Below are 10328 nucleotides of genomic sequence, written 5' to 3' on the forward strand. Positions count from 1 at the left end.
AGTCCAAAAAGTATTTTATATGAATAGGAATTTCATATAAAATGTTTCCCAAAACAAACATCCCTTCTTTTTCAAGATTTTCCTAAAATTTTTCCTAAAAATTTTTTTTTTCTAAAAACTTTTTCCAAATTTTTTTTTTAAAAAAAAGATTTTTAAAAAAATTATAAAAAAACATTGTTTTTCTAAAAAAAAAAGTTTATATTAAAAAAAATTTTTTTTTTTTTCTAAAAAAAATTGAATTTTTTTTTAGGTCGCTTAGAGGTCGCTTGGAGGTCACTTGGAGGTCACTTGGACGTCACTTGGTCTTCACTTTGAGATCACTTGGGCGTCACTTGATGTCGCTTGGAGGTCCCTTTGAGGTCACTTGATGGTCACTTGGACATCACTTGGAGGTTGCTTGAATGTCCCTTAGTCTTCACTTTGAGGTCACTTGGACGTCACTTTCCCAAAAATTATTTTTTTATAAAAATTTTCCCAAAACAAAGGTTTTTTCAAAACAAAAATTTTTCTAAAAAAAAAAAATTTCATTCTAAAAATTTTTTCAAAAAAATTTTTTTATACAAATAAATTTTTAGAAAAAAAAAATTTTTAGAAAAAATTTCTAAAAAGTTTTCTAAAAAATTATTTTTTCTAAAAATTTTTTTTTCTAAAAAAAAAAAACATTTTTCTAAAATAAAATTTGGACATCATTTTGAAATCGCTTGGACGTCACTTGATGTCGCTTGGAGGTCTCTTTGAGGTCACTTGGTGGTCACTTGGTGGTCAGTTGGACATCACTTGGAGGTTGCTTGGAGGTCCCTTGGTCTTCACTTTGAGGTCACTTGGATGTCACTTTCCCAAAAAATTTTTTTCCATTTGAGGTCACTTGGACGTCACTTTGAGATCGCTTGGACGTCACTTTGAGATCGCTTGATGTCACTTCGAGGTCACTTTGAGGTCACTTGGTGGTCAGTTGGACATCACTTGGAGGTTGCTTGGAGGTCCCTTGGTCTTCACTTTGAGGTCACTTGGATGTCACTTTCCCAAAAAATTTTTTTCCAAAAAAAATTCCAAAAAATTCCAAAAAAATTTTTTTTTTTATAAAATTTTTTCCAAAAACATTTTTTTTCTAAAAATGGTTTTCAAAAACTTTTTTTTTAAATTTTTTTCCAAAAATATTAATTTTTTGAGGTCGCTTGGAGGTTGTTTGGATGTCCCTTCTTTTCCAAAAAAAATTTTTTTCTAAAAAAGTTTTTTTTCTAAAAAATTCTTTTTTCCTAAAAATTTTTTTTCTAAAAAATTTTTTTTTTCTAAAAAAATGTTTTTTCTAAAAAAAAAAAATGTTTTTTTTTAAAAAAAAAAATTTCCCCCAAAAAATTCATCAAAATGTTTCACCTTCTAAGCACGACACGTGAAATTTGAACTTTTATAAAAAATTCTCAAAATGATCTAATTTGATGAGAAACATGCAGAACAAACATTTTTAAAAAAATCCCAAAACTTTTTCCAAAATATTTCACCATCTGAACAATTGACACGTGAAATTTAAAAAAAGAATTCTAAGAAAAAAATTGTTTTCAAAAATGTTCATATTTTTGCACCATCTGACCAACATGAAATGCGAAATTAGGATTTTGCCAAAAAAATTCCATAAAGATTCTCCAAATCTAAACATTTAAAACATAGATATAAACAAATATATTATTAAATATAATATATTATATTATTATATACTGTATATATAAATAAAATGGGTAAAATAACCAAGCGAGAGAGCGCAACAGAGTGACGGCCACTAAACATAGAAGAAGGACATATTCATATAAACAAATACATTATTATATAATTTGTAAATTAAACCTGGTTTTGACCGTCTTCATCCGACATCTGAGCAGCCAAATGCATGCCAACCCAGCTGTGCCTGTCTCACGGGCACTGCTTAGTGTTTCAGCAGCCAGACCTTTTCCAGGAAGTCTGCGGTTCTCCTGCCTGTGGAGAAATGAAGAGCCGCTGCCGGAGACGTTTCCCTCCATAAAAGACACCATGTGAAAAAACCTGCTGAGAGCCAAGGTCTATTAATGATCCTCAGACTGGCAGTGAGCAGAGAGCAACAACAGACTCATGTTAACAAAGTGGCTGAGTCCAGTGGTGACTGAAGTCCTGAGTTCTTCAAACAAATACAGGACTCCAGTCAGATGAGATCATTCCACTTTCTTCCACCACAAGAGTCCAAATGGAATTACATGGCATTAGATTTGCATCCTGTCAACACACGACTCGGAGGTTTGGGGAAAGTTTTAGTAACGTTTGATTAGGATTACGGTGGGATTGGCTGAGCCTGGCCTGCTTTATTAAAGGGAAACCGAGGTGGCACGGGGTCCTTTCTCTAAAAAGACCAGCGTTCTTTGTCCCGAAAGGAAGGACATTTTTAAGTCCCTATTCAATTTTCAATTAAAATAAATAAATAAAACAAAAAAATGTAAAAAAATTACTAATACCAAATTTTAAAATTAAAAAATAAAAACGAACTAATTAAAAAAATGAAATAAATAAAAAAATGTGTTTAATGTAAATCAAATTTAAAAATACTTATATAATATAAATAAAAATGTAAAAAATTAATAATTGTGTGTCAACAAAACAAAACAAGTGAAATGACAAAAAAAAATTTCTATAGGGATGATTGGCAAATAGTCATAGTTTCAGGATGCAATTAATGCACCAAAGTAAAGCACATTTGTTTGTCTGTGCAGAGCAGGCCCTATGTGTACTACAGATATTGGCAAGAAAGTTGAACCTTGAACCTTGAACCCTTCAACTGGCAAAAACGCCCCTCTCCCCCCCGCAAAAACGTTCAGATTTTACGTTCCTTTTAAGATAAAGAAAGAAGGAGTATAAATTCCTGTACTCACCACACGGGACCATCACGGCCTCCGTATCCCTGGTTGTTAGCGATGATGTTTTGCTCTGCCCGTGGCCTCGTTGAACACAGGTCTTCAGTCTTCATATTTTGGAGCAGCCCTGTGCCGGGAATCCAAACAGGCCTGTCCGTATTCTCTAAATGCTGTTGATGAATGGACAAGTGTTAGCAGCGCACTTTGTCCTGCCCTAACAGGAAGAGGAAAAGTAGTTGTTGGTGGTGCTGGTTGTAGCGGTGTTAGACACTGTGCAGTGATGTGTTGTACTCTGCACCACCTCCACCTGCCTGCACCTCCCAGCTTGTCTCTGCAGACAAATTTGATTTATGTCTCTGTGTTTTCCAGAATGGACTAAGGCAGACGCAGCTGCCGCTCTGACTCTGACTGACTTTCTTTCGTTCTTTTTTTTTTTTTTTTTTCTTTGACTGAAGTTTCCTCAGAGAGCAGTGGGCCGTCACCCTTTCCAACAGATCTCCTCTGCTGCTCCTCCACCTTTCAGGTCTGTTGTCCAGCTGCTCTCACACTCAGGCAATGAAAAATTAAAACCCTGTCAGATGGAATAGAACAGAACCCAGACGGGACAACATTTCTGTTGGTTCTCCTGTCAGACTGTCTTAATATTACAAGTGAAAGCCTCACATGGATTCGTACTTTCATGACGAATATTCTGTCTGAAAGCAGTGTTTCATCTGTGGACTTCAAGAGTAAAAAGGTTCATGGGTTGGAGACGGCGGCTGCTGCTGCTGCTGCTGCTGACAGATACCAGCAACAACACACAGCGTTACATAACTCTTGACTCTGTTTTGACGTTGGTCGTCCAGTCAGGGTGCGGAGAGGCCAGGTCAACGTCAACACAGTGAAGCTCAGACACAGGGACGACACAGGGTTGAAATCAACAGGCAGCCAGACGTCAAAGACACCTGTTGTTAATAATGAGAGTAAAGCAAAATTAGTGCAGCAACAAATGAAAAGATTTATTTGTACAAATTTAAAGAAATACTTAACAGTGTCAGCAATGGCATAGAAAATAAAATGGCACTTGAAAATGTCCCAAAAGAACGTTTTACAGATTTCTAACAAAAAATTTGATTAGTCCAGATTTGTGCCATTTCAATTTTCCAAAATTTACATAGAAATTATAAAAACATTTTACTGGATTGCACTTGGAATTTAGATGTTGCTAAAATAATTTCACCAACGATTTTATTAATTAAACAAATTTTTTTAACCTTACCTTAAAATCCTTTAATCGGTTCTTAACACGGCGGACACTGTTATACATAAATATTATACATAAATATTAAGGCAATTACAGTTAACAGGCCTCGCCCCCTGGTGGGGCCAAGTTGTAATGTACTGCCCTTTACGACATGGAAACTTTTTTCTTTTTAGCTTGAATTGTAGGATATAATTATAATAATGAAAACATGATGTAAAGATCATAAATTTCAGCAGAAGAAAACAATGAGTACCGAAGTGCTGACCTTTTAGATGAAACGGTAGAACTTCCACTTCCAGCTAAGTGGTGAAACACAGTTTTGTTGACTCTCCAGTGGTCACGTACTCAAGCAGACCAAAGAGAAATAAACAAATTTCCTATGAAAACACAGTTTGTCTGTGTTTAAACGTCAGCTGGGATTATCATTAGAGGGTCCGTGGGTTCAACTCTCACCCACGCTGCTTCCTTGTAGGAGGTTTGTCTTGTCATCAACAGACACAGAAGAACATTTACAAGCTGTAGTTCCCAGAGGCCAGAACCCACCACATCCTGAGCTGGTCCATCTGTCTGCAGTTTCACAGCTCGACCACCAGCTGACATATACATGAGTCTGGTCAAACGTTGGATGTTGGGTCTCAACTTTATCATGCAGCCCACATATTGATGATGGCTGGAACGACAGCCGTCGTCCACCTTTTCATCAACACGAACCCTCCGTCCACAGACGGAGACTCCATGCTCCATCTCCTCACACAAACCATGACCATCACCGTCCTCCTGTTTGCTCAGGTTGACTACTGACAGACTGACATGACTGGATGAAACCAGGGAACCTTTTTTTGTACCAACTCATCAGTTTGGAATTTGGTATTTAGGAATTTCTTTTACTTCTCACTCAGAGGAACAAATCCAATGGTGTTGGCGGATGATGTGGTGGAAGAAGAGGTGGAGGAGTTCAGGGGAAGGAAAAGTTTTAAAGGCAGGGCAGAATGAGGCAAGAGGGACTGTCGCAACGTCTAAAGCAGTTTGATCGTTTTATCATCAATATATGGACCAATGGCAGCTGTCTCTCTGGGCCCCTAATCCAACAAGTGTCTTAGTTACATTGTGATGCCCCTGCAGGGAATGTTGTGGATGCACTGCCCCCATTTTGGAGATAAACTTTAAGAGGTGAAGATCAGATAATATGGACTTGCTGGGGAGAGATAGTAAACATGTTAGGAGAGCAACAGTCCTATCTATTCAATACAGAGGGCCGTCAACGGAAGTTCGGAAACCACTGCATCTGCATGAATAACAGTCAAGTGTGACCAGAATTTTAACAGATGTCTTCCAGCTGAATTCTAACCGACTGTTGGCGTTCCTTCAGCCTGCAGTGGGCCAGCAGTCACTCTGCTATCAGCAGACAGCTGAGTCCACAGCTCAGGGATGAACGTTCTATTACAGACTCACATTCCCAAAGATCCCATTAACCCCATGTGCCTCCCACAGAAGGGACTGTTTAGTCATACCAAAGACTCTGACGCCCTTTTTTCCCTCCATGTTCTTTCCCAGGCTGGAAGAGATGCAATCTCCTGTATCCTTCACTTCCAGTAGCTACAACACACCCAGGCCAGGTGGCATCTCCATCAGTCCGTCTGGAAGTGGAAACACAGCCACGTCTCCAGCAAAAGAAGAAAAAGAAAAAAAAAAACTTGAAGATTTGGATTCATTCTGATGTCTTCTGCAGGAGCAAATATGGAGCTGCTATCACCGCCATTAGTACCAGATTGTATTAATAGCACCATCTAGAGGTCAGTCGAAAACCCAGGGGAAACAGTGCAGAATTTAAAACCTGTGATATCAGACGTGCTCAGTGCTTCTGAACAGCTGAGTCATATTCCTGAGTATCGCTACATCGAGTGATGATGATGATGATCGTAGACTTGGCTAAAAGGTCAAAGGGCGTGAAGATGACGTGGTATTCGGAAACACTGCCTGGTTGTTAAACTGTCTTCCCTGACCAAGTATCTGGGAATGTGATGGGAGGAACTGATTAGACTGAATGCGCGGCTAAGATCAACATCCACGGATCTTCTGATGGGAATACGTGAGGCATAAATCATCCGTGAAGACCCGTTCACTGGCGAGACGCTTCTGCCAGCTGTTTTTCCCCAGTTTAGAATCAAAGGTGTGGAATTCGTGTGTAATGCTTTCTAATACGTGTGGCTGCCTGACCTCCAGCTCCGACTCTGTTCCAGGAAGATTCCCAAATATTACAGCCAGTCATTTTAAACACCTACTTGCCTCTGCAACACAAAAGTGGTACATATAAAAATATCCGGTATATATTTCTTAAAATTAGCATAATGGTTAAACAACTTACAGACATCACTCAGCTCATGAACGATGAAATAATATGAATTAATTAAAGTTGCATTACCACAAACTTATGTATATTTAATAGAATTTATGTATATTGAATTTTTTTCCAGGGTGGATTTGACATCATGGTCAATTGCTTTAATGTAATCCACTGCACTCAGTCCATTACTGAAACGTTACCTTTAAGTAATACAATCATTACTCATCTGTGTCAGGTTTGAACAATATGTAATTAGGAATAATTCACACCCATTACATTAATGATAATTTGATTAAACCTAAACCAAACTGACACACGTGTGTTGGCTTATATTCATTAGTGATAAAGAAATCCATTCTCAGGTCCTGCTAAAATGCTTTTCGTGTTGCACTCAAACTCACTGAGTATTTTATAACTGTGTGTTATATTTATTTCATGATTTAAAACCTCGGGGGTGTTCTCTACCAGTCGGAGTCGTCGATTTACCTCCTGCACCGACACCACCCAGTGCTGTTTAAGACCCTCAGAGTCTAACGGTGACGGAGGTTCACTCCACACACCAGGACAAAAGCAAATTTAAATAAACACAAACACTGCCTTCAGTCTTCAATATATACCAGTTTACTGTATGGACTGAAAATAATACAGTAGGTTGTGTGTAAAATGTTCCCTTTATGTTAGGGCAGAAATTACATGTAAAATAGGAATCGAAGCAGGGGAGTGGAAGATGGAGGGACAAAAATGGAGACACTGGACCAACACGCTGAGGCACTGCTTCTGCCACCTGGAGGAGAGGAGAACAAACATTCCGGTGAGTTACTATATGAGATAAATACAGCCTTAAAAACCAAGACATATTAGAGCAACATGAACAGATGTGGACTGAACTACACTGCAGGACAGGACAGTCAAGCACATCAAATACAAGACTTTATTCTTTACAGCAGAAACAACAACAACTCGCTCTAATAAAAAATATATGCCATTCCCAATACTCCCTTACTACATTTCAGTGTCTCTCTGCCATAATGGGACAGTGCTTTCAATTTAATTTTGTGTGACTGGAGTAAAAGCTCTGCTCACTTTCTGTTCAGGTGGCTGAGTTAACTATGTAGAAAGTTCATTTTAATTATGTTTAATTTATATTATATTATATGTCTAATTTTTAACCAGCTACCCAACCTAAAAAATATCAATACTGGGACTCGGTATTAGCAGGTACATTAGCGCCTAGCGACACGTGTAGGGTCACACTGCCCACACTGCATTAGTGCATGTGTCCACATGGGAGGCAGCCTGCAGTCGGTCCAACACAAACAGGACAATCGGCCAAGAATCGCTCTCAGCTTCACTGGCAAACTGTCAGGAGGTTTTCCCTGAGAGCTGGAGTTTAGAGATGACAGCGATGTTTACATTCCTTCGTCAGTGACGGTTAAAACTGGGCTAGGCTTGGAAACACTAGGACAGAACCTGCATTATGTGTTATCACACAGCAGCACTTCCTACCGAGACGGTCTGGCAGAGAGCGAGTTGGAAGTAAAGGCCAGATGAAGAACATGGTCAGAATGACATCATCATCATCGCTAAACAGTCCAACTGAAGACGCGTTCCCAGTTTGACTGTTGCCATGGCTCTATTTACAACTTAACGACAAAACTCTCTCCATAAGAACACAGTTGTACTGCACTTAAAAAAAATCCCTGAGTGAAATAATCCAGACACTGAAACTACAGGTGAGACAGACAAAAGCCAGTGAGGTGAACATCAGCTGACACCTGCTGCTGAAGTTGTGAATGAATACCAGAAGCTCAGGAATGATTTCTGCGAACCCACCTCTGTGTGTACACGCACTTCTACTCGTCGATGTATTCGAAGGGCTCGGGAGGCTCCGGCTCCTGCTCTTCCTCCTCAATTTTGGGGCCGTGAGCCGAGACGGGCTCAACCAGTTCCTCCTCTTCTTCACTGGTGTCTTTCATGATGATGATGCCGCCTGTGTAGAGCTGGTGACAAAAACAAAAGTCACTGTAACACCGTTTAAAATAGGGTCATGAAGATAAAATGACAATAAAAGAACAACCAAGAATTAGAAACATTTCCGCAAATGTTCACACACTTGACATCACTATCAACCATACTACGGTCAACGTTAGTGTAGCTAAATAAAGAGCTACAACTCAGGGTTCACAATAAATGTGATATTATTTTGAGGCTGACATTAAACTGACTGACTGCTGCGTTAAGACCTCTAGATCCAGAAGAACCAGGGCAAGAACGAGCTACATAACGCAGTTAAAAATAAATATATATATATAAATGAATAATGAATAAAAAAAGTCCCACAGTACATTAACTAAAAAGCCACAGCCATAAATCAAGAATAATAACATAGGACAATCCACAAAAAACCGTGGGACTCGATTTATTCCTAATAAAACTTCCTACATGTTTGTACTGGGCGGTTTTGAGGGCAAAATAAAAACAAAAACAAAAAAAATTATTTTCAGGTCTGTTGCACACAGAACCAACAATTTTTCAACATTATTTATAAGGCGTTTTTATAAACCACCGGACATGGACCGGATTTCAGGCTTAGTCAACGCTCCTCACTTCCTAAAGGCGCCTTTGGTTGTGAAAACAAAGCCTTAGAAGGAAAACAGCCTTCACAAAAGTCAAGTCAAGCAAAGACAGTTTTATGGGACTTGAGGCCATCATTTGTATAATTATACTCAGGGCAGATTTTGTTGGACATGAAATCAAACGGAGCGTCTTCTTTACATGTTCCGAGGTGAACACTGATTGGCTGACTGCATGTCATCCTGCCATTTACTGCAGAAAACTGTCAACTTTTACGGCGGAGCTGCAGTCGTCTGGTTTATAGTGCAGAACAGAAGGGAGAGCCGTGACTTTTTAGAAAACCTGACAAAGGCCAAAAGCAAAACTCAGGCTGGATCTTAACGCCAATCATTTATTTTGTGAACAGGACAGTAAGGCTGGTTGCAGTAAAATACTACAATAACTTATGATTTCACTTGGGGGAAACTCTGTAACATACCGGTTTGAAGGGCTGGTACCGACAGCTCTCTGGCATGGTGAGGACTTTGAGCTGAGCAGGCATCACTCTGGCTGGATTCTCCAGGAGCTGGAAGTTTGGCTCCACTTCCTTCTTTTTCTCCTTCTCTTCATCCTTCTTCTCCTTCTCACCCTCCTGCACCTCCTGTAAATGACAAAAAAAAAGAATACATTCTATGTGGTGTAGATTTGTTTGACATCACCCACTGAAAAGAGTAATAAGACTATATTGCTCTAAAATAATAGCTGTAAGGTTAACACAGACAACATCTTCAACATATATATTTTTTGTAGGTCTATTTGCACAATTCATAATATTTAGAGCTTGTTTTCTTATTTCTGTGGTGATGTATTTCTTTTATGTGTGGCAGCTGTTTGTGTCTGTTATTTTTTATTATCTATAAAAGCGAAAACATCTGAAGCTCAGATTGCAAAACAAAGTCCCCCTTGAAATTACCAAAATTAGTCATTAGATAGATTGTGGTTCGAGTGTTTGAAAGAGGAGCTCAATGATGATGACTCCAAGCAAACCAGATTGGACAATCCTATTAGTCAGAGACTCAACGTGTGCACTTAAATCGGAAAATGTTTAATTTTCCACTGGACTTTAGAAACTTTCTTTTTCAGCCAGTAGAGGACTTGGACGGTGATTTTTCTCACTAACCTACAACCTAAATTATCAGGTCACAAAAAGTCAATAAGGAACATTAGCATTTTAAGAGAAAAATACTCTGCACTTTTTCCCCCCCTTTTGAACAAGTTTCTAAATATTTCTACTGAAGAACACAAACCACACAAA

General features: G+C 38.8%; 1 protein-coding gene across 1 annotated transcript in view; it reads right to left on the reverse strand.

The window, feature by feature from the left end:
• Positions 1-7062: 7062 nt before the first annotated feature.
• psmd1 (proteasome 26S subunit, non-ATPase 1) overlaps positions 7063-10328 on the reverse strand; it is a 25672-nt gene continuing 22406 nt past the window's right edge. Inside the window, exons 23-25 of the mRNA XM_008330831.2 lie at positions 9513-9674; positions 8294-8460; positions 7063-7244 (exon numbers count right to left, since the gene is read on the reverse strand). Coding sequence (XP_008329053.1) covers positions 8314-8460; positions 9513-9674 — 309 coding nt within the window. The 3' untranslated portion in view covers positions 7063-7244; positions 8294-8313. The remainder of the gene's footprint in view (positions 7245-8293; positions 8461-9512; positions 9675-10328) is intronic.

The sequence above is a fragment of the Cynoglossus semilaevis genome, chromosome 2 (genome assembly GCF_000523025.1).
Source record: "Cynoglossus semilaevis isolate Cse_v1.0 chromosome 2, Cse_v1.0, whole genome shotgun sequence".
Taxonomy (NCBI): Eukaryota; Metazoa; Chordata; class Actinopteri; order Pleuronectiformes; family Cynoglossidae; genus Cynoglossus; species Cynoglossus semilaevis.